The sequence below is a fragment of the Centroberyx affinis genome, unplaced genomic scaffold (assembly GCF_046629955.1).
Source record: "Centroberyx affinis isolate AG114_WGS23_722 - 3 ecotype Tasmania unplaced genomic scaffold, CSIRO-AGI_Caff_v1 ptg006247l_1, whole genome shotgun sequence".
Lineage (NCBI taxonomy): Eukaryota > Metazoa > Chordata > Actinopteri > Beryciformes > Berycidae > Centroberyx > Centroberyx affinis.
Genome location: NW_027283179.1, coordinates 352,115 through 379,865, shown reverse-complemented (window position 1 = coordinate 379,865; position 27,751 = coordinate 352,115). Strand labels below are relative to the sequence as shown.

At 42.8% G+C, this 27,751-nt stretch overlaps 3 protein-coding genes across 11 annotated transcripts in view; 1 reads left to right on the top strand and 2 right to left on the bottom strand.

The window, feature by feature from the left end:
• klc1a (kinesin light chain 1a) overlaps positions 1–9,615 on the bottom strand; it is a 57,986-nt gene extending 48,371 nt beyond the window's left edge. For 6 of the 7 annotated variants that reach the window (XM_071512369.1, XM_071512370.1, XM_071512366.1 and 3 more), the window contains exons 1-2: positions 9,175–9,615; positions 1,000–1,267 (exon numbers count right to left, since the gene is read on the bottom strand). In XM_071512369.1, the coding sequence (XP_071368470.1) occupies positions 1,000–1,266 (267 nt within the window). In that variant the 5' untranslated portion in view covers position 1,267; positions 9,175–9,615. Of the gene's footprint in view, positions 1–999; positions 1,268–3,690; positions 3,823–9,174 lie in introns of those variants that run through there. The other variant, XM_071512367.1, reaches the window with a different exon arrangement.
• A 1,600-nt stretch (positions 9,616–11,215) lies between these two features.
• On the bottom strand, positions 11,216–19,921 carry coa8 (cytochrome c oxidase assembly factor 8). Its single transcript, XM_071512365.1, has 5 exons — positions 19,650–19,921; positions 16,059–16,256; positions 13,274–13,337; positions 12,784–12,874; positions 11,216–11,369 (listed from the first exon to the last, which is right to left on the bottom strand). Exons 1-5 carry the CDS (start codon positions 19,794–19,796, stop codon positions 11,249–11,251), a joined length of 621 nt encoding a protein of 206 aa, XP_071368466.1. The 5' UTR covers positions 19,797–19,921; the 3' UTR covers positions 11,216–11,248.
• On the top strand, positions 18,343–27,447 carry bag5 (BCL2 associated athanogene 5). 3 transcript variants are annotated; one of them, XM_071512364.1, is made up of 3 exons: positions 18,343–18,372; positions 23,492–24,394; positions 25,456–27,447. In XM_071512364.1, the coding sequence occupies exons 2-3, from the start codon at positions 23,526–23,528 to the stop codon at positions 25,994–25,996; spliced, it is 1,410 nt and encodes a 469-aa protein (XP_071368465.1). In that variant the 5' UTR covers positions 18,343–18,372; positions 23,492–23,525; the 3' UTR covers positions 25,997–27,447. The 3 variants fall into 3 exon arrangements, with proteins under 3 accessions (XP_071368465.1, XP_071368463.1, XP_071368462.1); XM_071512362.1 differs by lacking the exon at positions 18,343–18,372 and adding an exon at positions 20,099–20,249; XM_071512361.1 differs by lacking the exon at positions 18,343–18,372 and adding an exon at positions 20,681–20,791.
• Positions 27,448–27,751: the final 304 nt, after the last annotated feature.

Here is a 27,751-nt window from a genome sequence, read left to right as displayed (position 1 = left end):
TGGCAGCTGGTGTACCAGTAGGAACGACACACCGGTAGAAATCTGTGCTGAGGTTTATATTTGCCCATATGGTTTCTATCAGACGAGCCAGAAAGGCTGCAGGCAAACAATCTTTGGCTGAACATTAGCCATGTGGCCGTATTTACGTTCTACACACTTGATGTCAAGCAGTTTGTCATTAGTCGCACAATTGCTGATAACATGTGGGTAGGGCTGCTGTACGAGCAGCAGCACCCATGTGCCTTTGTTTATATCAGCAGGGACATGGAGCTTGAGGGAAGTGAAGTAAAACGAGCGCACCTCCTATTCTCAGAAGAAGAGATTATCTAAAAAAGGCAGCATCTTCCATTGTGTGGACATTTGGTTTGGTAATAAGAAGTAAGACATTGAGCAGGAAAACATCATCTGCAAGCTTTTTCGCACGACTGTTATTAATAGGAGTGGAAACACCAGCAACTTTCCCAAATTTCCCCAAGGGGATTAATAAAGTGATATCTTATCTTATCTTACTTTTTAAACTTATTTTACTACCTGAGACTGAAACATGTGCATAGGTACGAATACTGGAAGCTGTTTTTGTTTCAGTTTTATCCAAAAGTGTATGTGATATCTGCCCTTAAATTAACAAAATGTTTAAGTAACTGCACTGCTGAAACCCTAGGCAAAAAAAAATAATTACCATCCAAAATTTTAAAAAATATTATGATATAAAATTGTGGCCATACAGCCCACCAGTACAAGCAACTTCGGATGATATGACAAGAAATTAATGAATCTTGAATCTTGGATGTGATGGAAAGTCAGTCCAGACAAACCTAAAGACTATACAACATCTTCCTGGTTAGCAGTTCAAATCTGAGGTTGGAGGATCGGTTTTTAAGTCACACAAAATGAGGAATAAATTTTAAAAAAAAAATACTATATAACAGAATAAGCCTGATATTTTTTTTAGCAAATGAAATACCCAGACAGAGACTCCGGGAGGGTGCATGCATTTACCTGTGCCTCGCTCAGCCCCAGCTCCAGCATCTCCAGGGACTTGCGGATCATATGGGACTTCTCCTCCACCAGGACGCCCTCCTCATCCTGCTTCAGGCAGCGCAGCGTGCCCAGCAGCCCGTCCAGGATGGAGTGGTGCTCCTGCTTCAGGGCCTCCAGCCCCTGGATCACCTGCTTGGTCCGGGAAATGATCTCATCCTGGGACAGCTTCTCCCCAGGGTCCTCCTCCTCCTTCACACACACCATGGTGGACATGTCCTCACGCATCCTGGAGATAACGGGGGAAAAGTTGAACGTCAAAACGATGCATTAATCTATTTAACATGGGTGAATCATGTATGAGTTGATGTGAATCTGTACTGGGTGTCCTCGTGCATCTTGGAGCACAGGGGAAACGAGAAAGCTGAATGCCAAAACAGTGTATGAACTGCATGAAAAATAGTATGAAAGACAGTATCAATGCATATGAATCTATATATTATGTCCTCACGCAATCTGGAGTACAAAGGGAAAGGAACATTGCTCTCTAATGGATGCAGAAGGACAAATCATTTTATGAATCCTGATGTAAACAACAAAATTAAAAAGCAGCTTGACAACATCTAGAGACTCTCTGAACTTGGTTGCACAGGAATCCACCAATCCTGTGTTAAAATTACTTAAGATTAAGATCCAGTGTATATTTAAGTGGATATGACTATTACTGTTTAGCCCTGAGAGAACAATAAAATAAACTCTATAGGGGTTGAACTGGGGTGAGAAATGAACACTAGCTACTGTAAATACTAGTACATTTTGATTGTCATTCTCTTCTACCTGCTACTTTGGCAGCTAATGAAACATTATTTGGAGGACTTATTCTAGCTAACTGAAACTGTAAAAAGAGGCTGGTGAATGTTGGAATCTACCAACATACAGCCATTGTGGCCAGTGGATAAAGTAGTTAGCTTCCTAATCTGTATAATTGGATGTTGTGTAAATTAATATGATTCTGTCTAGTAAGCTTTCATGCATCCAGCAGCCAGAGAGAGCAAAGGAGGGGAGGGAAGGTACGTCTGGCATATTGATGAATGTATAGAATTTAAGAATGAGCAAACATGTAGGCTAATCCTCAAACGCTTCATTCAAAGCTGGTCTCTTGGCTGCTACACAGCCTTGTACAGCACTACTGGCGAACAGCCTCTTGCAGCATTCATCAGTGATTCATCCCCCTTTTCGATCAATACTCTGCTCAGAGACAGCTGAGGAGGAGCTTGGGCACAATGAACGGTTAGAGAAGCGTGTTTGTGACTGGAGGGTTCCTGGTTCAGGAGTCTGGGTGGCTCGGGTTGGGGAAAGTCAATACGAAATGTTCACCCTTCCCTCAACAACCGCACTCGAGGTGCCTTTGAGCAAGGCACTGAACCCCTGCCACCTGCTGCAGTGGAAAAGCTCAGTACAACAGTGTGAGCAGTGCAGCAGGGTGTTGCAGAAATGAACCAAAGGTTAAATGTACCGAAACATTTGTGATGCCGGTTTGAAGCACTCTAAAAACCTAAGCAGGCATCTTTAAAGGGGGTGGAAAGAGAGAGACTTTGATTTAACTGTGAAGTAAAGTTCAAACCAAACCACAGACGTTAAACTTGCCGCCGGCTGACAGTTCAAATCCAAATCTGAAGCTTGTGGGCCGTGTGTGGTTTACTGATATCGGCAGATATGAGGGAAAGGCTGTCGGAGAAAAAAGCTTGAAAGGCATTGATACGACGCTGTTAGCAAAATTTTAGATTACAGGATCAGTGGCTGCCACTATTCTGAAATTAGGCTGCTCTGAATAGTCAGGACATACTGATACAGACACATATCAACTTGAAATTTCAAATTGGTGATCAGCTTATACTTCAATACAGTTTTGTAAAGCTGAAAATAAAACATATAATAATTGTTTGTATTATCTGTTGACGACACAAGTGCCGCACTTACTCACATATGAATTCAAAGTCAGTATTCATTAGCTTTATCTGTATTTAATCAGTATCATCCAATAAAAAACTACTTAAAAAAATTTGACTTGAGGCTGCACATTTGATGATGTATAACTGGATATCACGATTTTAGTTTCCACAATTATGAATGTTATAACATCAGCATATTGGCAACACTGAAACATTTCATTTAATTTGTCCACTGTAGATAAAATTAGTTGAGATATTCATATAAGATGCCAAAAGTATGGTAGAATAACTTTCTTCCTCAAATTATCAAGATTAGGTTAACATGACACAATATCTAGCATAATAATCAGCACTCTCATTTTAGCCATAATCATGCAGTCTTAAACCTGAACCAGCCTTGTTGATAAAGGCAGTAGACTGATAGCTGAAGGTAAAACATAGGCAATAACCGCATGTTGAGACAACACTGCAAGCTAATATCTGTTCTATTAACATCGTCCCTCGACAAACTCCTCATGCACTCTCCTTCCCACTCCATCCTGACTTTCTTTGCTTTGTATTCGTTACACACACATAAGAGGATTATGACCAAGCGCCTCGGCAGCACTTGTAGCGAGCAGCCTAATAAATCTCTGCGAGCACACCAATCTGAAAAACAGGAAACACTCTGTCATCCAACTAATTAGAGAAGCACTGAAGAGAGCTTTTTACATGTTTGTGTGAAAAATGCAGAAGAAAACGACTCTTGGGTGTTACTGACCTAACATTAGGCTTGTCCTTGATGTTGCTATGGTGCAACCTTGTGTGTTAAACCAGCTTGCCCTCCTCAAGATAAGTTGCTATGGTGCCAGGTGAATGAAGCAGGCATGTCTTGAATTGCCTCAGATTTCTCATTTCAATTCAAGTGTGGACCAGTGCGGATTAAATTGCAAAACAATAGCGGAAGAACGCCCCGAGCAGCCGAGGCAGACGGAGGAAGAACTAGCCTCGCTCCATGTGACTCAGCAACCAGCCTCCAGCCTATCAGGTGACAGCAGAGGGGAGATGGGGGGAAGCAGGAAACAGCCTCTCTGCACAGGAGGAGAATGAAAACAGCAGCTCTAGGTGACCAGGGCCGGGGAGCACTGGGAGATTTTTTCAGTACCCATCAGCGAAGGAAACTCACAAAAATGCCAAATATTTACTATCTTACAGCCAACTAGATTTTTTGAAAAGGGCTGATAGAGTACACAAACTTACTAAATTTTCCAGTTTTCCAAATGATAGTTTTATGATACCTTTGTTTTTCATGAATACCTACCAATAAAAACGTCTCATTATAAACTAATAAACGACACCTCTTTATGAAAAGAGTTACATGGGATGATAAAATCTATGATAAAATCTCATTTGAGAATAATAATATCTTTCCTTGGAATATGTTCATTATAAAGTAATTAACAATACCTCTTTATGAAAAGAGTTACATGGGATGATAAAATCTATGATAAAATCTCATTTGATAATATTATCTTTCCTTGGAATATGTTCATTATAAAGTAATTAACAATACCTCTTTAGGAAAAGAGTTACATGGGATGATAAAATCCCATCTGAAAGCAACAATATGTATCAGGGTGGGAAATCAGTCACCTGGTGAAATTTACCAACCACTGTGGCCAGGAGGCTAAAAAGTGAAGTTTCCTGCTGTGATATCTGCATCACCTAATCAATCAAAGTGCTGTTGAGAGGGAGGGGGTATTGATCAGGGGTCAGCTTACATCCTCTGCCTCCTAAATGTAACAATTAAAAGGGGAAACTGCAGATCATACCAATTCCTTCCAGTGTTTCCTTTACATTCATTTAGCTGCAGTCCAGCTCATTGAAAAAAAGATTATTACAGAACAACTTCCCATACATCATGATATAAGTATCCAAATAAGAGCCTTTATTGACTGCAACAGGTACAGAATCGGATCCCGAACGGGCTAAGGGGCAAACCTGGGTCTCGCAAACAAATATTACCCAAACATCTACAAAAAACACTCTGGCTCTGCTAAAGCAAAGCAAGGTTCATTTTTAGCTGCTAGAAATGTCCACAACTGCAAAGAACAAGACGGGACCGCAACAGACAGCGCCTGCAGTGTAAAACAGAAGTGAAAGTGACAGCACGGGCCTTTCTTTCCTGTTCTGAACCAACAATCTTTTATTTCTGCCGTCAGATGAGTCTCAGAGCAGAAAGCACCATAGGGAAAGGCAGAGGGAACTATTTCTGATGTTAACTTTTGAAATGTAAATAGCTGGTTTGAAGTGGAGCCCTGGGGGTGCTGCAACTCTTCATATAGGCGGGTTAATGCAGCGACGGAGACGCGATATTGGGGGTGTGGGATGGGTGGGTGGGTGAAGCTGGTGGTGGTGGTCGGGGGGGGGGTTTAAAAACAAACTCCCACCCTGCGCAGAACAACATCTGAATGTGACTGGGATTCAAAAGACAACACAGCAGGCGATGGACTGACCTAATATATGTATAAAAAGCAAACGATCCACCCGAGACCGACGATACACCACCAAGCGAGAATATTAAGCTCTAAAGAAAGCTGCGGGGGGAAAGTGAATCAGTGAAGAAGAGGAACACCAAGTGCTTGCTCTGCGCTTCATGCATGAGGATGTAGCTAGCAAGAGGATGAGCAACAGTGCTAAGAAAGGCTTAGTCAGTGATGTGTAGGCTGATGGTCTAACGATATGAGCCATTATTCAGGACCACATCTGATTAAAGTGAAAGTCTAAAAGAAAAGAAAATCATTGCCTCTCTGTGCTGCTATACTGCAAGTTACATTTACTGGGCACATTTCATCTTAAAGTAATAATCTGTGACATTTTCATATAAATAAATGTGTGTTTTGCTGCTCTCTATCTCCAATTGATATGACACCATTGTAATTCAGCCTTTAATCAGATCATGAAAGCTTTTGGCTGTTCTAAACAGCCGGTGTCTGGTGGGTCTTTCCTGGGAAAAATCCTCTGCCACACAGAAAGTGATGCGTTTTACGTTTCCGGTTTGTTTGGAATAAACAGAAGAAGAAGAACTGGGTAGATAGCATGAGCAGCGATAGACAGCCACCATGGCTGAACAGACAACAGAGCACCACCTCAGAAACCAGAAAATTCATGAACAGAAAATCCCAGGAAAAAGACGTCACAGTCCCCACAGTTTGACTGACAGGTGATCTCTGAGAAGTGCAGTGCAGAAACACCACAGCAATGAGCAAAATGTAAACCGAAACAAACAAACCCCACAAAAACACCAAACAAGAATTTTACCATTTTAAAAATGATCAAGGATGTCTACTGTATATCTTGCGCTGTCCCAGACATTGCATCTTTGATCTAAACTGTTCATCCAAAACATCAATCATACTTGACCATCAAGCCTTGACTAATTTATCATGTGATCATGTTCACTCCTAGCTTCAGGGACCAACAAATGGGTTAACAAATCAGGCAGTCATGAGCCGTGACTCTGCACAGCTCAGACACAGGAAATGAGAAGTATGATTGGTATTAATAATGAACAGATTTGGTCTTCTGTGTCTGGTCAACAGCAGGAGCTACAGGCAGCAAAGTAGCTACGCTGAAGGGGCTGGGTAAATATAGCGAACATCTTATCTTAACTGAACCCAGCACAACAACATGACTGTCTGACTTTGTGTGAATTCATTTGTCTATAGCCTGCTGTCTTGAGCCATGTGTCACCTCCCAAAATGAGTCGCGGGCTGACTTCTGGCGAGCCCTCACATGACAAGAGCAGCAATCTCTTTTATTTTCCATGAGTGAGCCCAGGGCGAGAGATTAAATTTATCATTTGAGTCCCCGGCTGAAAAAGTTTAAGACCCTCTGAGACACAGCAGTGGCTCTGTTCTATACTGCAGCCCCCCCAAGGCTGAACGATACCAAGAATATATACTACTGGAATCATTTGGACAGATAGTGCAGTTGCAATATAACTTGCAAAAGATTTTTCTCAGATGTAGCTTTAGGTGTTAAGTCTATATTAGTCTTACTGGTTTGAAACAGAATTCTTTTCTATGATTTCTTCATATTAGCCCATCTAGTTTTTCTGTTTGTTTCTGCCAGACAGTTCTCATCCTCACTACTACTACTATTTTAAATATGGCTTTTTATATGGGCCCATATGCCCTCGCTATATAGATGCTGCATTTTTTTTAAATTTAAGATCAGTCAGTTGAACAGCCCTAGCTTGACCCAGACCCAATTATGACGCACTGGTCATCTGCTTGGTGACTTTGCCCATGGGGAAAAATCATTGCTACCATAACAAGCCTTGTTGAGAAATCCCAGCGGTCTGAACTTAACTTCAGAATGGCTCTCCAGAAGTGGGGACTCGAGTCACATGACTTGGACTCAAGTCACACTCGAGTTACAGTTTTAATTGTTTGAGACTTGACTTGATGCATTAAGAGAATACTTGAGACTTGACTTGGGTTCTGGTGACTTGAAGAAGTTTCTATAGTCTTGGCAAAAGATCTTGTGTTTGTGTAAATGACTTAGATTGAAAGTGATGAGATTTGACGACTGAATTTAAATTCTGTCAAACTCATGATCCTCTTACCAAGGTTTTATCCAATTAAAAACGTTTTGCCCTATTGAAAAGTGTTGATTTGTTCTGACTTGACTCAGTGTTCTACATTTAGACTTGGAGCTTGACATGAGACTTGTGCCTCAAGACTTGACTGGCTTGGGATTCAAACAAAGTCACATCCCTGTGGGTCTCTGAATACTGAATGTATTATACACAGTGATGTGTAGTCCTCTGTCTGTATTATTCTATTATTGTATTATTCATATTCTTGCACTGAATATGGGGTCCTGTGATCTCTGTGTTTTCCGTATGTCCTCGTGTTACTAGAGCAGTTGTAATTTCATTGAGAAAAAATTCCTTCACATTAGTTGAACTGAAGAGATTCTGTTTTTGATTCTCTGCAGAGAGAGAAGCAAGCTTGAAGGAACAGGTGAGAGCCAAAGCTTTGCTGATACTGAATCTCTTGTCTAGGTGCTGTGGGTTCGACCCTCGGTTGCTTGTCATGTTACTGATACAAGAATTTAAGTTTGTTCTACAGTTATACGCGCGGTAGATCGATATGGAGAAGTGCCTCGTCTGAAAGCATACAATAGGAAAATAAATAAAAATACACCAGAACAAAGGCAGCACCATACATTCAGGTGTGGTGCCTCAGGTGTCAGGTTTTACTGAGTATTGTGTTTTAGTTGTTGGTTGGCTTATGTACATATTATACAAACCAACTGTAGTCTGTACCTCCAAAAGCTTTCAATGAGGCGGCTGAGTTACAGCATTACAGCAAGACAACACCATAATAATCATTCCCTACTCCCAGCCAGCACACTATAAGGTTGACACATAAAACCTCTGGGATGTCTGAGCTAACAACAAGCCGTCCCAGGGGAACAGAGCGATGTTGGCCTGGGAGAGGAGACCTACACGTTGTCATGAGTACTCTGGGTAGATTAAACATTAAAGACTGCAGGGCAGGGCAAACAAAACTCACAGATTGCGTGTTCTTGTGATTTCTGCAGTGCAGTGCAGACTCGGTGTGCGTGTGTTTGTCTCCTACATCTCATAATATTCATAGACACCTCTCAGTCTTGCAGCTGTGGGTCCTACACTGAGATCCACTGTCCCTCGGCGGTGTCTGAATCTGTCTCCTCAACACAGGCAGCTTTCACAGCGCTCACCCCGCTGTGAATATCAATGACAAGAATCCAACACAGCTATACTAAAATTCACAATCAGACTTTTCCGTGCAGCAATGAGCAGTCCACCTTTTGCACAGTAGTTCGGCATTATTTGACAGCGTCCATGGGACTAGTTCCTGGTGCTTCGACCAATCTGGCTTGCAATTGGATTAACCTGAAGAACCAGTTAGCCAGTTGTCCTCAGCCACTCTAACTGCAGTGCTAACTTTGAGCTAGCACTGTCACTGACAGTCAATCTGCTAATGCCGTCTAATTCCTGCAACTAATGTTTACTGAATAATATCACAACACGGAGTAAATGCTGTACAATGGGGCTTCCCAAATGATACAATCACTCAAATGTTTGTTGCCTAACAAAAATAATATTAGCATGAAAATATGACACAACACCAATATGTTTGAATGTAACTGTTAGTTAACGATTAACATGGAATTGCACCATTTCCCAGGAAATAGACTGAGCCACTCTTACCGTTCTCTGGGACATCCGTTGCCAATGTAGACTGTAACGTTAGGTTTCTGTGCCACTTAACTGTTAAAATACGACTATTTTTAGATGGAGGTGTTGGTTCTTGAACCCGCGACGTTAGCCGACACACCTAAAAACATCAAAGTTAGGAGTAAACAAAACCAAATTTCCTAAAGGGTGGCTGTGTCGCGGCTGTGAATCGGGCTCTGCTGATCGGCGCTGGCTTCACTGCATCAACCGCGGAGGTAACGTTAATGATGACCAGCTAGCTACATACTTAGCTAGCCACCTATCTAGCAAAACAGTGACTTAAACTAAGAAACACAAGAAAACTCCGCTCTCCTTTAGTTCCATGGTAGGAACAGGTCAGTAAAACTAACTTGATAGCGGCTTCATGGGGCTAAAAAGTTGACTAGCAGCCCACGAAGATGACAGCTCGCTGGTCCACTGACTGAGCGGTGCGTGAAAATGGCGTTGCCCGGCGGCGCCCCCCCCTCTTCCTAGATAATGATGTCATCTCCCAGATTAAAGGGAAAGCGGCGGTGGGCGGTGCAGGTTGAACACACCGGTTAATTTAATAGTGTAACTAATCTTCAAAGTAAAAAATCTGGAAGAATCCACCCTAAAACACTTTAAATATTTATTATCATATTATTTATTCAGGAGGGTTTTTACTTGTTAACTTTACTTTTGGTTAATGAATATTATATGAATATTAAAGTGCAGTACAAATAAAATGCACTATATATATATATATTTAACACTGTTAAAAACTGCTATTGGCAGTGCCTTACATTTCTGGGTCCATTTTGTTGTGCGGTGGTCTATTTCAGTGGTTCTCAACGTGGGGTCCGGGGACCACCAGGGGTTCTTGAGGGGGTTCCAGGGGGTCCCCAGAAAATGTATCAATTGTTAAACTTCAGCATGAAGAATTATTATTTTGATCATAGTTTGACTGTTATCTCTCTACCTACAATACATCAAGGCATGGCATTCTGGTCAAAATCATATCCAACAATAAAAAATATTCTCAGATTTGGGTCTGAGAGACAAAATCTCATCAAATGGGGGTCTGTGGCTCTAATGTGGACTAAATTAGGGTCCTTGATATGAAAAAGGTTGAGAACCACTGGTCTATTTCTCTGATTCTAGCAGATAATTGGCCAAAAGTAGACAGCCTGAAGTCACATCGAGATAATTCCCGCACAGCTACAGAGTTAATAGCAGAACATTTTTCAACAATCTAAAACATCAGCGGTAAACGTCAGGTTTTGGTGTCAGTCCCTCAGAATCAAAGAGCGAGGGCTTCTTTCCATTTGCCATTTTTGCACCAAGAGACGCTCAACAATCATACAGGGAGAAATCCATCGTAGAAGAGGAGAGAGACCAGTTTCTCCACCCACAGGAGCAGGAGAGAGACCAGAATGCAATGCAGCACAGAGACAGGTTGAGGTCACTCTCTTGCTTTTACTATCACTATCACTGTTGGTCTCTTCATCAACACAACACCCACAGCTGAATGCAACAAGTTCAGGCTCGTTCTCTGGGGTTTGTTGCAAGTAATTCTGGGAAATGTAGGGAATCACTGACTGAACAACTGGATTTTCTAATAACATGCATGCAGGTGTGTACAGACTCAATAGAGCCGTTCATTTCAATTAATTATATTAGCTAACACTCTTCAGATGGATCGCTTCTGAAGGATTAACACTGTTTTTTAATGTAAGTGCAAGAGCAGGACAGATGGACGTCACAACAAGAGACAGACTGAGCTAATAAATCAAATAACAGTTCACCTTTTTTTTTCTGTCTGTCTGCAGATGAGCCTTGAAAATGTATGTACTTCAGGGACCACACACACACACACACACACACACACACACAAAAAGAAGTAAGCAGAGAGACAGCGATCTCCCATTAGAAATGAGTGATAGCTTTATGTCCAAAAAACTGAAATCCTGAAAAGAAAAAGTCATTTGAGACACAAGTGAATAACAGAAGTACACAATGCACTAAAAATAAAGTCAAACACTCAGTTGAGGGGGAGGGAGGGTGAAAACTTTATTTATCATCATCATCAGGTGGTGGGAGTGCTCTGCTTCCCGCCGCTGCGTCTCTCTGCGACAGTTCTCCACGCGCTGTGCAGGGCGACCCGGCCCATGAGCAAGGTGATGGTGAAGTTGCGTCGGTACCATTCCCTGGTAGCCAGAGAGGGGAAGAGGGAAACAGAGACTTCAGATGACAGATTATGCTGCGCTGCCACAAAATGAGAATCTATAGAGAGTTTAGTCCCATTTGGAAAAAGTGACACAAGTCTTCTTTTTCTGTTGTTCCACTCGTTTTAAGTTTCCTTGGATAAGGGTGAGCTAAATGCCTAAAATATAAATACAAATACAAAATAAATGCCAAATTATGGTACTTTTTTAAATGAGGGCAGGTAACTTAAGTTCTTAACTGACAAAATGATAATGAAGTTTACAGACTGGATCCCCTCACTTTAAGATATATGGACTTATAAAGTTAAGGTAATGATCTTTTCTCCTTTTTTTAAATGAAGCATTTTGGAATATACTTATATACATATACATTCAAATCTAGTTGTATGGCAACCTTAAACATTAAGATAAGATAAGACAAGATAAGATTGCACTTTATTTATCCCCTAGGGGAAATTCAGGATGAATTGAACAATATTGGGAATGAATGTAGATCAAAGAATGCTATTTCATCACACAGCACAACATAATAAAGCCTGAACTTTGCTGGAAGCTCATTTGCACACAGATAAACTGTTTCAGCTAGACTGAAACAATAAGGAAATAACACTTGGGGAAGGGAGGGGCACAATTTTATATTACCATATTTATTCAATGTACCAACACCTAAAGCCTGATAGCGAGGAATAACAAGGACAGTATTGTTCTCCCCTTTATGGTGCAATCAAACGTCAGAGTTTAAAGCCCACACAGAGAAGAAGAGCTGGTGCAGAGGTGATGTGTGTGTGTGTGTGTGTGTGTGTGTGTGTGTGTGTGTGTGTGTGTGTGTGTGTGTGTGTGTGTGTGTGTGTGTGTGTGTGTGTGTGTGGGCGGGAACCTTCTCTTTCCACATGAATCTAGAACCTAAAGCCAGGCAGCCGTTTTGCAATTCTAATTCAAGTGCAGCTCTTCAAAGCCTGACATGTTTGTTGTTTTCTGTACACAAGGTATAACACAGTGGTTCTCAACGTGGGGTCCGGGGACCACCAGGGGGTCCCCAGCATATTGATGAATTGTTAAACTTCACCATTTCTTGATTTACAAGAAGTTAAGAAGTTAACACAACTAGAGAATTTAGAAGAATGACTGTTTTGATCATAGTTTCACTGTTATCTCTCTATCTACAATACAGATTCTGGACAAAGTCATGTGTAATACAAATATTCTCATATTTGGCTCTGAGAGACAAAATCTCATCAGATGGGGGGTCTGTGGCTCTAATGTGGACTAAATTAGGGGTCCTTGATATGAAAAAGGTTGAGAATCACTGGTATAAAAGACTCCAGCACAAAGCACAGGCAGCTCCCATGGAGGAAAACCCGTCCGCCCACCCAGCGGCACCATGGGAGATACTCACTTGTTGTAATTTGCATGTCTTATTCTGTTTTTGTCCAGGAAGCTTTTGTAAAACACTGCCATTTCCTCGCTGTTCAGAGTCCGCCTTCGTCCTGAGGGAGGAGAGAAGGCACAGCAGAGAACATCAGGTTCTCACTTCTTTTTTTAAACCGCCTGCTCTTACATAAAGACACTCCCGTTCACTGTGCCTCTGCATTGTCACTTTATTGACTTTGCGGTCCATCAGGCCTTCACCTGAGCTCCATCCATCCCCACCTGTCAGACAAGAGCGACTGATGCATTGTGACTGAATGTGTGATCTCTGCAGGAGCGAGGTGTGCCGGAGTTTCCTTTCTACTTCTAAGAATTTAATCTCCTTTCCTTCAAAGCGCCCGCACACGGGAGATTTTGGAGAGTGCAAAGGAGTCTCTACCTACGGATAAGCCACCAACCGCTCACAGTATAATAATAATATATGCAGATAATACGCAGAATTAGCTGCATCTGCTCACCTTGCTCATCTCGCTCTGACAAGCCTTGTGCCTTCAGCTGGGAGATGATGAAAGCATCCTTTTCCTGCAGAGAAAAAACAGAATTGAGACGTTTTAAAAATGTCTTTGTTGGTGAATTCTACCAAACTCAAGGCTTTTAAGTTTCTCATGAAGTTTTGAATGTAGTTATTCGGATGAGAAAATAGTGTAATAAACTTCATCTGTGTTGTGATCCCTGGACACTGGGTATCTCAGTTATCTAAGAGCAGATTCTCTTGTGCAATGCTGCTCTCTGCTGGTGAAAATAGGAATTTGACCAATAACACCTGTCACTTCCATAACAGCTTCACATTCAGAGGACAGAAACAACATTAGAGATATGATTAATAATGATACCAATGATAAAACATGATAATATGATGCTGAGCCCCACAAGAAAATTCTACTTCGACTGAAAGATCAGATTTAAGGGTCTGATTATTATTTACACAGAAAATTGTTAAGCACTTTTTTCTAATATACTCTATATAATAACTACATTTCTCCTTAGTTTGATTTCCCTTAAGTTTACTTCTCTTGGACTGAGGTAACTGGTAAAACTGAAAATATATAATTTTTCCTGGCTGATCTTTGGTTATCATCTCGTCTGATATTAAATCCATGTTAGCACATCCTCTGTATCCATCAAGTAGAACAATTAGAACAATTTTAGCGCTAAAACCTGCATGGGAACCAGAACTGGGACCAGAAGGGACAAGGCTGGAAGTAACTAATTACATTTACTCATGTTACTGTAATTGAGTAGTTTTTTTTTGTGTACTTGTACTCTTCAGAGTATTTTTCTAAAGTCAGTAATTATGCTTTTAATTACATATGTTTTTGCTGAAGTATTGTACTTAGCTACATTTTAAATCACATCCATTACAGAGTATAAAACATAAGAAAACACCAAGGCTGTTGAATAATTAACATGCCAGGTATGTGTGTTACTGTTGATTTTAAAGAGATAGTCCGCGAGAATCTTGTTTTTCTTGATTCTGCCGATACCTTTGGTGATAAGCGGTCATTGTTTAGGTGTTTTGCAGTCCATGGAGCCACTGGCCCAACATGCTGTAATAATAAAGACACTCGGCATCGACTGCAGCCTCTTACATTGCTTCTGCCTTCTTGTATTTATTCCAAACAAACCACTGTTGTTGCTTTTGTTAAATATAAAATGCATCTCTTCCTGTGCAGCAGAGGACCCGCTCATAGGTGTTAAAAGCGTTCATGAACTGGCTATGTGTTGAATCACTTGTATGGAATCAATCGATGATAAGAGTAGCAAAACAGACATTTAATTGTATGAAAATATTGCAGATTATTACTGTAACGCTTAAGCTATGTGCATAGTACAGGTGGAAGCCCAAATCAGATTTTTTTTTGTTCATATGTGACACAGATCTCACTTTTTCTGAGCAGTGTGAAGACACAAATCAGCAGCCTGTTGCACCAGCTGAACACACACTCTGTCATAGTTAGGGTGTAAACAGGAGTGGAAGTAACTAATTGCATTTACTCACGTTATTGTAATTGAGTAGCTTTTTTGTGTACTTATATTTGAGTATTTTATAAAGTCTGTAACTTTACTTTTACTTTTTTTTTTAACAACTTTATTTACATTTTCACAATACAAAATATATTCAAGTTGGAATATGGTTACATGTACATACTGACATATCACCCCCACCCACATCCTCCCATCCAGGGTCATACAAACAACCAAGAAAAAAAAAAAAGGATAGAGTTTAAAAATAACTAATTAAAGGAGACATTGACATCACCTCCTGAATCCACTGCATAAAGGATGTCGGCTTTTTTGCCTTCCAATTAAACAAAATTTCTATGGTGACCAGGGAGGCCCCCCTCTGACTGGACTATCCCAAAAATGGCAGTAAGGGGGTAACTTTACTTTTACTTGACTACATTTTTGCTGAAGTATTGCACTTCACTACATTTTAAACCACATCCATTACAGAGGACAGACTTTGTGTCCCTCTATCAGCAACAGAAACTGGACCAACGTAAACTGTGGAGCCATTTGCAGTAAACGGCCAGTTAGGCTCATCCTCTGTACAGCCCTTTGAGACATGCTTGTGATAAAGAGCTGTATAGATAAACATACTTGAACTTGCACTTGTAAGACAGACTGACAGACAGATGAACAGAGGGCCGGATGAATGTCTTATCTCTTATTAACGCAACACATCTTTTATTACCACAAGAGGGCAGTGAAGCCTTTCTGCTGCTCTCTCCCTCAGCCACAGCTGAGCGATGGCTACAAGTTACACAAAAAACACTGTTCACAGACCAGTTCTCTGGATGAAAATGCAAAACTGATTAGAATTAAAGGAGCATTTTCATTGTCAGTAATCCCTTCCTTCACAAAGGACTGGCTCTTAAAGGAAAGGAGAATGATGAGCCTTTATGTTTATGTCATATGATATGAGAATAACTTGTTTGTGTTTTTGATTTCTCACACTTTTCCTTCTCCCTTCTCACTGTATTGATTTGGAGAACAGATAATGGTGACAAGGTTCTGCTCAATTAATAATGTTGTGATTTCTTTGCGGGGATGATCTACAATGACATGCATTATAAAAATGTTAAAAATAAAGATTTTACTGTCATGTTTCTGTTGCTGTTGTGCGGTAACTTTCCTGAAAGCGCTGCGACCAGAAGATAATGTTTTTATCGACTGACCTCTGAAAAAACGATTTCCCAAAGAAGATCCATAAAGACATTTTCATTATTTCTGAATGCCAACCTTGCTGAAGGTGATGTTCTGCTCGGTCCAGAACTCGTGGTTCCAGTCCTCCGTCTCCTGTCTCAGGTTCCTCAGCCTCTTCTGCAGCTCTGTCTCGTTCTCGGGGATGTGGTATATGATCGGCCGCAGGTTTGACAGGCGGTTTGGTGGACCGATCCAGTCGTGTGTGGAGTCGGCTGCCGGCCGGAAGTTAGATCTCTACACACACAAAGAGAGACAAGACAAATCAGATATAATTGTGTTTTTGCTTATGTATAGAGAAGATGATGTTTATCTAGAACTTTGATTTTATGCTGGGATGCTGTTTTCTTGGCAAGATCTGTCTTGAAATTTTTTTTTAAATCTCAGCAGGTCGATCTGATTAAAGTAATTATCCATTTTCATATGAATACATTTCTATTTTGCTACTCTCTATTGCCAGTTGATATAACACAATAATAATTCAACCTATATCCAGTTGATGAAAGCTCCTCCATTGTCTGTTCTAAACAGCCGGTGTCTGGTAGCTCTTTTCTGGGGAAAAATCCTGGAAGTGATGTGTTTTACGTTTCCGGTTTGTTTGGAACAAACAGAATTTTTGATTTGATTTGATTTTATTGGGAATTTAAAAGCACAACAACTCAAAAGAGTATCCTGACATCAAATCCCAGAGGATAGCACTTAAAAGCATTACTAAAAACACTTATTTCCAAAGTGGTCCTCGATGGAAACAAACAAACACAATACATAAAGAAAACAAACAGGTCGATGGAAACAAACAAATTACAAGATACACCTACTAGCCCCCCTTGCAACCCCACGCCCACGGTTCAAACTCCCTCCCTTAACAGTGAACCATCAACACTCCCCACAAAGCCTTAACTTTTGTTTTAAAAATTGCCTTTGTTTGGCTTTCTTTAATATGCAGGGGCAGGTTGTTCCATAAGGAGATCCCAGTATAGAAAAATGAGCTTCTTGCTATTTTACCTTTAACACGTGGAACACTGCATGACATAATGCTTGCTCTTGTGTTGCAGGAAGAAGAAGAACTGGGTAGTTCGCATGAGCAGTGATAGCCACCATGGCTGAACAGACAGAGAAAAGAGAAACTCCTCAAAATTCCTCAAACATCACTATTTGTTGGAAAGGCTAATTATGCGAGGGAAAGGTAAGGGACTTGCTTTTACTGGTAAATGGGAAAAACTATCAGTTATAAAGGCATGGGATTTTGAGCTTTGATATGTCCTGTTTTTGTATTCTTCTTTTCCTGTTTTTCAATTTTTTTGTTTTTTTTGCCTTTTGTATTGGCTTTATTTATAAAAACTGTAAATGGAGTGTATAATACTTTATTATGTTCTGTTCTTTTATGTAACTTTATAAGTTTTATTTATGTGTAAGCTTATATGACTATACCCGCATTTGTTTATCAGTTAGACTTTCTCTACCTTTTTTCTTCATAACTAGGCTGTGATCTCCATTCTGTCTAGTTAATATACTTTGTTTTACATTTGTTATGTTTACAGTATTTTTCTTCTCTTTTCTGATGTCTCTACATGTCTGTTTTTTTTCCTGTCATTTCTGTGTGTTTTGTGTTGTATTGTTATTTTCGTTAAGTAAATTAAAAAAAATAAAAGAGAGGAACTCAAACTGCATCAACAGAAAATCCAAGCTCCACCCACACTGTTTGATTGACAGGTGATCTGTGGGAAGTGCAGTGCAGAAACACCACAGTGATGAGGCTGAGCAACAAAGATGGGGGCTAAATAAAAAATATGAGGATCTACACTTTAAGTAAAGCTTTAAGTTCCCTGGATGATCGTCAGCTCTCCCTCCATATGTGGGACCGCTGCTGGAGTGAAACAAACCAGAGATAAAGTCACATCACTGTGTTTGTTTACATCTCTCTGTCGACAACATAACAGTCAGTCGTCCTCTGCAAACCTTCATCAGGTGTCAACAGCCTGACGCCTAGATTCTGCTGGTCTTGATCTACTGGGAGCAGGTCATGACCCGACCGGCTGACCAGTCCCACATCCCCAAAATGTTTAAAACTAGACAACAAAATAAACTTTAAAATGGATGACAAAGTAGGACAGACACAGGAAACTGGCTTCTGGTTCAGGAAGACTGTGACTGTCAAACAGGATGGAAATTTGAAAGGAAAAACGCCTGAGCCATGTGGGTGAGGGGAGAAGTTCAAGTTAAGTAAATAGTTGAGCTTGATGATGTCACGTGGTTTCACTAATGAGCAGGATCCACTGAAGTCTGCTTATCATTTCTAACCAGACTTCATGAGGAGAAGAGCAGGCGGCAGGACAGAGGGACAAGGCAGCAGGTAGCTACAGCTATTAACCATGTCAGGTGTTCAATTTTATTAGAAACTAGGGATGGGATGATATATATAGTCTATAAATTCAATATATCACAATATTAGCTCCATGTTATTCTGCTGTAGTAATCACAAATGAGACGCTTGACCGTGACAATTTCACACGCTCTCCATCCAAATTATATTATTTGCACTTTGTAATGACATTTTTAAATTGTTGTTTACATTCTAGCGAGCCAGTACCATTGCTAGAAAAAAAAACAGTCATACTTTGTTGTCCTTGAACTTTTATTTATTACATCGTATCGTGGTTGTATCGAATCGTGAACCCGATATCAAGTATCAAATCCTACTGTGAGATGAGCATACTGTCCCATCCTTATTAGGCTATAAACACTGGTTATCTAAGAATACAGATGCACTCTTTGTAAAATTTAGATAGCAGACAGACTAAATTCCTAGATTGGAGTGTAAAAAAGACAATTATCAATCTACAATTTGTGTAACTATGTGGGGGGGACATGCCATATAGGGTCCATCTGTTGCCACTGTGCTAAGTAGTTAGTAAACTCACTGATGTTGCAAAAATGTTGCCTAAGTTGACCGCGGTAAAGATAGCAAGATATTTGATATTCGTTTGACATTCAAATTCAAACAGACGATTTCACAAGACTATGTTTAGATAAAAAAAAACAACTACTGTACTTAGACTGGTCCAACCTGGGCTAAATTGTCAGTGAGAGCATAAAGATTGTTTTAAACCCCTTTCCAGATTTGTGAAACTTTCTATCTATTTGTGAAAACAGAGTAAAGGCTGGTTTCACTGTTTTTTCTCTATACACACACACAATAAAAGATATGGTCTAGATCAAAAACTACTGTACTTAGACTGGTCCAACCTGGGCTAAATTGCAAATGAGTCCCTAAAGTTCATTTAAGACCCTTTTTCAGATTTGTGAAACTTTTTATCTATTTGTGAAAACAGAGTAAAGGCTGATTTCACCGTTTTTTGTCTATACACACACACAATAAAAGATATGGTCTAGATCAAAAACTATTGTGTGTATAGAGAGAGTTTTGGCTGCTGACAAAATGTTGACAACCATTCCAGGAGAAGCAATGTCATGGCAACCAGATATATGCAGGATTGTCTCCATGCGAACAACCTCTCAAGGCCGGTAGACATAACAGTGGATACTGGATATGAAACATCCAACTCCGAAATCTACTGTAACTTAACGGTAATATCTCTGGTTCAGCAGATGAGATGATGATTCACGAACCTTGGGTGATTTGTCCTGCTGGGTTGCCTGTTTGGAGCTGCACTGCCGCCTGGTTACTGCTGATAAACCGTGCGGGCGCGGATGAGCTTGGAGATTAAAGAGACAGGACATCTTCCATAACAAACATCCCGCTGTTTTACACGCCATTTCGGTCGCAATAACTCTCCTAAACGGCGTTTTTTTTTTTTTTAGATATGAATACGCTGCGCCCTGTGCAAACGGTTCATGTTGATGTCCTTCTTCAAGACGTGCGGTCACGTGAGTCGGGAACAGAAAATGCTGGACGACCAAAACATACACGCTTTACAAATAGTCAAACAACTCTACCGCAGAATAACAAATTGATAAATGTCGTTTTGTATTGACATGAAGCTCTTTTTTGTAAAATAAACGTCTGTTTATATCCCTCGCTTGTCAAAACAAGTCGATGCAGATATCGCGGGGTTTTAATTCCATTGATCTGTAATGAGAAACTCCGTGTTCGGTCATGCTTGTGAACAGTAAAGTAACTAGGTAGTAAAGCCTAGGCTAATGTTTAGCTTGAGTCTGAGGTGCGCACCTTTCCACATCAATTCAGATGGCTGTACGTTGGCTATGCAGGTAAGAATTGAATTATAAAGCTGGTTAAATAGTACAAATTTCGTAAGAACAAAAAGTTACAGTTATTTGACCGAGGTGGGGCTCAGTCAGGTGATCATCGGTAGCTAACGCAGCTACTGTACCTAGCTTGACACAGACAATGCTATTCACAGAACAGCGGACGTGGATAAAGCAGCCGCTGTGTAACGCTACTCCCTTGGCGCTTAACCCAGAGGTCTAATCGTCGTATTTTGGACCCAAACCGCTCAGTGTCAGCGCTCTGTAGACTTCACTAACGTACAAGTCTGTCCAGTAAGTTATTTAACTGTACATTTTGAAGCACGACTCGCTCGAAGCAGCCCTTCAGCCCGTGGGCGGGGCGACTCCAGCCCGACCGCAGTCATCTGGACGGCGCTGAAGCGACCGGAGCTGAAAACCCACTCACTGAAATATTTTTTTTGGGATTATCCGTGTGGATGCCACGTTTCCCCGGGAATTGCCTTTAGCTGATGGAAACAGACATCTTTAAAAATGTGTGCGAATGTGTTCGGAGTTTTGAAAAGGTGAGAGATAATATTCTTCGCATTTGGGAAGGCGGTGAGACATGGCAGGCTGGCATTTGCTACTGTGCAACTGACAGATGAGATGCGATGTGGGTTTGGGAGATACTGATAAAGACAGTGATGCTATATGACAAGTCTGCAGGTGTGTGTGGTGTTTTTTAATTCGGTTGTTACAGTGGGAATCGTCATATTTATACAAAGGCCAATACCTAAGATTTTCTACGGCGACATAATGCGCAAATCCCTGCCCGGTGGAGGCAGCTCCACCGGTGCTGAGCTCTGCCTGGAGCTGGGAAAAAAAAAAAAAAAGGTGCTTGAGCGTTTTGGGAAATATCAGGCAGTGATGCTGATTCCATATTACCTCCATCACACCAGGCCTGATGTGCCATGCTGTGTGACTCAGAGGAAGGAAGACTTGATTCCTACTACCAGACCTATTCTTAGCTTTCAGATCATCACACTACATCAGACAGAGCCCAGAGCTGCTCCTGCTTCCCTGCCTCTCTACTGGATCAAACTAAAGGCATGAGCTGGTTGCATTTGGATTTTTTGGGGGTTTTTTTTTTTTGTTGAGCTTATCCTAATAAATACTCAGATTTGTAAGCTCTGCCCAGGCAAACATCCATCCTCTCTATTCTGGAGATGCCCATCCCTCTTCCCTCTTACATAAAGTACTTTGGGGAACGCTCATACATAATCCTATCTGTTCTAATAAATGATATTGATTCTATGAATAACAAATATCTTATTGTGGGCTACAGTATTCACATGCAGCGGTCGCATCATGTTTCCAGGCGCTTCTGTCTGATAATGACAGACTGTCTCATGATGCAACCTCTCCCCCTGAGCCATGTTCTGTTGCAAAAACTAAAATCCTTTTCTTATCTTAATCCTTTTTGTTACCATTCACCCTGTAGATATAAAAAGTGGGCTTTGATGTAGACTGTGCTGGGTTTTTTTTTTTTTGGGTTGATGGGAAAGAAATCCCTCAGTGAACAGTTTTGCTGCTCTCTTTTTCTGAATCCAAAGTAGAGATTTTAAAGGCTTCGGGTTGCTCCTCGCAAATGCACAAGCCGGTGAATCAGGAGGTCAGACCGGCGGTGTGCATTGCATCGCCTGACCAGTGAGGCGGATTATGCGTGCTTGACTGACACCAAATATGTTTTATCCCACACCGAATCGAGCTTACCTACAGCCCTAATCTGAGAGGAACTGCCAAATATCCAAACACTCTCGATAATCCCTGCCTGGGGGAACAAAATCTGTCTCGTGGGTAAAATTTCAGGCTACACACACACACACACACACCCACAGTCTTTCACTTCTGGGACACACCCTTCCTCTTTACACACCCTACCGAGAATGACCTGTATACTGTGACTTAATGAACATAATGAGCTTACTGTCGTGTGCAACTCCAGAGGCAGAGCTACCTTGACTTCTAGGCAACTAAAATACTATAAGATCCCTGCTACTTAGCAGAGTAAGTACCTCTCATCTCTGGTCACTGGTTTTACTAGTGGAGATTTTGTAAGTAGTGTTAGGTTGAGAATTGATTTCACTGCTTGAGGCACGTGTGACGCAGTTCACGAGGCTTTTAGTTTGACTGAATCTTTGATGTTCTTAACTTTCTTATTTTGGGTGCTGTTGGTCAGCTGCATTTTTCGCTCGGCATTTAAAGCTAGATGGACAGGCTGGATGCTTTTTGTGTGGATTAGGAAGCTATCAGCATCATGTTAGCTTATAACTGTGACAGGAGCCTAATGCTTCGAACGCTTGTCACTACAAAATGTAGGTTAACCTCGTTCGTTTTGGGGGTTTTTTGCCTGGTTGTTAGGCAGAATTTCATGTGAATGGATTTGATGGTCATTTATTCTTTTGTATTTCATCGTTAGATTATCCTGTAGTTTTGTCTCACAAGAAACAAGGTCAAGGTTAAGAAAAGACATCTAATTGCTCCTTTGGTAGCCTACATTTATTACTCACAAATTCATTCATTCACTCCTGTTGACTGTATTATTTACAATGATATGTATAGTCTACAGTCCATATTGCCCTTTATGTGGGGTCCTGTTGTCCTTGTTCTATATGCTGTGTACTGTGAAACTTGTTGTCTGTGTCTCTACAAGTGTCACAAAGACAAATCCCAGAACATTTATTGTAGTTGGTGATTTAAGTGAGCTGCAGACTGTGTATCTTTGTCCCAGTTTGCCAATAGGCTATGGAGCAACATGGGCTAACAAACCTAAACCTCTCTTAACAAATAGCATTTACTGTGAGCTTTAGAGCTTGTCACACTGTTCTTTCTTGTGACTTGTAGCATAATTAGGGCCTCATGGTCCGCTGGTGTGTAAATGGTAGAAAATCTAGTTGCAACTGCATTGTTCTACGTTCCTCTGGACTGTAATCAGGGTGGGAGTTTAACAACAGTCACCAGCCACATGCTGGTAAATGTTTGTCTTCTGTTTGTCCTCTCCACCAGCCACTTTGGCAGGTAACCAAACATCACTGGGAGGTCCTGTTCTGCTCCAAAAATGTGACTGTCAGAACAGTAAAAGCAGCTTTTGAAGTGATCCAGCCTCTGTGGCCAGTGGACAAACATGTTAACTCCCTGCCCTGCTCTAATGAGGCTCCGCTCTGCCCTGAATTGTTGCTTATTGTTCTGACTTCCTTTGTGCTGCTCTGTGCCTTTTTTTCCAGCCTGTTTGGGAAGCCCTTTGATGGTGGGAAGAGGATGGACCATGGCGGCCCGCCGCAGCAGCAGCAGCAGCAGCAGCATCCGATGCAGCAGCAGCAGCCGTACCACCCGCAGCACCCGGCCATGATGCGGCTGTACGAGATCCAGAGAGAGGTGGCGTCTCTGGGGCCGCAGGTCTGCACCTTCAGCGGCCTGCAGAACGACCGCGAGTACAAGCGGCTGGAGCGCGAGCTGACGCGGCTGCTGCTGGAGGTGGACCAGGTCGACACGGAGGGCAAGGCCGAGCTGCAGGGGGCGCGCAAGCGGGCCGCGCAGGAGGTGGAGGGCATGCTGCGCTACCTGGAGGAGAACGCCACCCACCCGTCCCGCCTGGCCATGGAGGAGCTGAGCCGGGAGGCGCGCCGGCTGGTGGACGAGGGCGTGGTGGCGCCGCAGCGCGCCGGCGGGGCGGCCGAGATCAGCGACGAGCTGGTGGACGCGCTGCAGGAGCTCATCCTGAAGCTCACCCAGGTCAAGACCGGAGGCAGGGTGCCGCTCCGCAAGGCGCGTTACCGGGCGCTGACCCGCCTGTGCGCCGTGCAGGACGTGATCGAAGGGCGCACGCAGCAGCAGACGCTCTCCCTGCCGCTGTCGGGGGACACCCACGAGGCCGTGCACTGCATCAACCAGGTGATGGTGAAGGTGAGCGTGGCGCGCAGCCAGCTGGTGGCGCTGCTGATGGGCCTGAGCGGGAGGGACAGCTGCGCCCACCTGTCGCGCATCCTGACGGAGATGCTGGTGGAGCTGGACGCCCTGGACGTGTCGGGGAACGCGGCGGTCAGAAACTACCGGAAACAAGTGGTGGAGGAGATCAACGGGCTGCTGAAACACCTGGACCTGGAGGGGGAGGGAGACGACACGCGCAGGTAGGCAACACCGCCGGCTGACCGGAGAGGATGTAGCGGTGCGTTCATGTGCTGTCAGGATTAACGGATATACAACTTTCCCACCATGAAGTACCACTTGAACACCCCCCAAATTAGACACTGGGGGGGGGGGGGGTGCTTTGTTGAAGTAGGATTTGAGTTATACTACACACAGACAGTCAGAACCAGGGCAAAACTGAATTAGACTTTGACATATGAGTAGAGGTGCACCGATACCAGTTTTTCAGAACCAATATGAATACCAAGTACTTTATTATGTAGATCAGCCGATTTGAGTACCACTCTGTTAACATTCATTCATGCTGCCTAATATTGGCCTATTATAAAACAACAGGAACAAGAGCTTCATTTGATTAAAAATATGCACTGAAAATTGCGTAACAGTTCTCAATCACATAAAGGAAAATAAAAGACAGTAATAAAATAGAAAATTGGCAGAATATTTCATCATTTTCATGTCGGTTCGCCAGCAGCAAACCGGCCAGAATAAAAAAAATATTACCTTCCAGAAATTTCAGTAATACAAAGTACCTAAGTGAATGTATTTACGGGGGGCTCTATAGTGAATGAATTTCTTTTAATCCTGTTCATACCATATATTTATACCAACATTACATAATAATAATAATAATTCGGCTTTTTTCCAGAAGTGGCGGTGACAAATTTTACGCTTTTATTTTGAAGGCAGAATCGCCTTCTGGTGTCACTGTGGCTGTCCCTGGCTGGTTTGACGGAGCCTCCTCCACTCTCAGCGCTGCCAGACACCTTGGCTTGGCACAGCTGGCGCTTTGCATCACCACACTGCAGACATTTTTCCTTTTTCCTGTTTTATTGCACCATAACGCAGCTCATTAAAGTATCGGTATCAGGACAGCTGACCCGAGTACGAGCCGGTTCTGATACGGCTTCTGGTACTATCAGTGCACCTCTGCGGATATGAGCAGCAGGACGTAGTATGCTCACGAAAGGTTTAGGTTTCATTGTTGTGTTCCTGACCCCACAGCTGTGATTATAGGGATTGTTTGTGTGCGTTTCATCAGGTACGACTTGGCGCAGAACAACTCCATCCGTGAGATCGAGGCCGTGCGGGGTCACGTCTCCCACCTGCGGGGGGAGGTCCTGCGGCATTGCGGGATGGGCGAGTTCAGCTTCAGACCCAAGGCGGAGCTGCAGAGCCTCCTCACCCACCTGGACCAGGTGGACACAGCCAAGAACCCGTGCATCCGCGAGGCCCGCCGCCGCGCCGTGCTGGAGGTCCAGGCCGTCATCACCTTCCTGGACCTCCGCGAGGCGCTGGCCCGCCGCCAGCCGGGCCCCGCCGAGCACCCGTCCCACCGGGCCGTGTGGCTGGTCCTGGGCAGCCTGTCGGACCTGCAGGCCCAGGTGCTGTGCTTCGACGGCAAGCGGGCCGACAAGAGCTACATGATGCTGGAGGAGCTGCTGACCAAGCAGCTGCTGGCGCTGGACGCCGTGGACCCGCAGGGCGACGAGGGAACCAAGATGGCGCGGAAGCAGGCGGTGAAGTTTGCCCAGAACATTCTCAGCTACCTGGACATGAAGACGGACGAGTGGGAGTACTGATTCCTAAAACACATGGGTCACAGAACATCTTTCCTGGACGTGACGGCCATGTTGGGGGGGAAAAACTCACTGCAGGAGAACGGGAGGAGCTGATACTGTGTGTATATAAACTGTTGCATTATCACTCCACGGGCTGGCCTCTGTAAATATCGGACTAAAATCCCAGAATGCACTGCAGCAGCGCTTTTTCGTCTTTTCGTGGTAGTCGTGGCCGACCCTGCTGAAGAGAAGTCAACAACGAAGAACTCCTTTTTGTGAAATACACTTTGGAAATTCATGTTAAATTCCTGACATTTTGCGTGCTTTTTGAAGGTTTACAGAAAACCCTTTTTTTGAAATCTCCTGTATGTGTGTGTATGTGAGTTGTCGTCTGTGTCGTCGTCTTGGTGTGTGGTTGTTAAGCCTGCTGCCAAAGCACTAAATAATGCCTGTTACAGTGGCCGCATCCTTCGGACTGCAGTTGATATTGATAAGTTACCCGGGAGTGATTGCTTAGCATCGGCATCCCTGTCTGGCCTAATTAATTTGCCTGTCAGTTGCTAGTGAAGACAGCCAATCCATGTGTTAAATTCAGTGACCTAATTAGGGAGAGAACAGCAGGAGTTAAGATTACAAATCGCCCACTGCTTCCATGTGAATAGGGCTGGGTATTCGTTATGATACCTGTTGGTAATGTGAAGATTTTTGGGTGTTAAGACATCAAAAAGTATAAAAAAAAAACGTTAAATTATCGGACCATTTACAACCAGACTTCAGGTTTTCTTTTAATTTACGCGAACGTGTATAGAGGAAATCAATTGAGCTTGGTTTGATGGCAAGTACAAACGATAAACGGGAAAATAATTTACTCTAATCTACAATGAAATGCGCTTTCATTCATCAAAGAAAGGTTTTTGTATAAGTAGAATTTTAGAAGCGGTATCAAAACGGAGACATTTCCAGCAGCACCCAGCCAAAAACTCTGTGTTAAAGCAGAGGTGTGGTAGTCACAGAGGGAACGGTGGGAGTTTACATTATTGATGCGAGGTCACTCTCCGCTCCTGCCCTGACCCCGTTTATCCCCTCAGCGTTTGCTCTGTGTTTCTGGTAGCGGTCCAATCCACACTTTGGTGGCACACTCCCCAAACCCTGCAAAAAAAAAAAACCCACAGCTGTCGCGGGCAACCGGTCAAAATGACAAATGAAAAGGCGAGCCTCTTTACAGATTTTCTCCTGCGAGCTGCGATCAAGACGAAGTTAACATGAGGCTAAAAATCTGTGTCGATGTCGTCTTCTGTTCTGAGTCAGCCAGCCGGGCGGACGGGAGGTTTAAAAGAGGAGTCATGTTCGGTTCCTGTGGATAGAAGATAATTCCCTTGCTGCTTGTGTAGTCGTTAGTCTGAAATATGTTTCAAATGTTCGTTGTGACTTTGTGTGTTCGCTTGGCTATAAATGGATCAGGGTTGAATTCAGAGATGGAGAGGAGGAGAGGAGGAGAGGAGGAGAGGAGGGGCGGGCGGGGGGGCGGGCGAGGGGGGGGTAATTTTGCTGTTGCTGCTTTAGGTTTTCGTTTCTACCCGATGCTTTCTGTTGACGGAGGAGTGTGACTGTGAGAGGCCCAGGGGAGGGGAGGGGAGGGGAGGGTGGGGTGGTGAGATCCACCGGATTGACACATTAAGGCTGAAACGCACAGGGCCGGCAGTCAGGCAGGCGATGAGCGACGGCAGTGAGCGGTGACGGTGATCACAGCCGACGGAGCCTTCTAGAAACCACCGA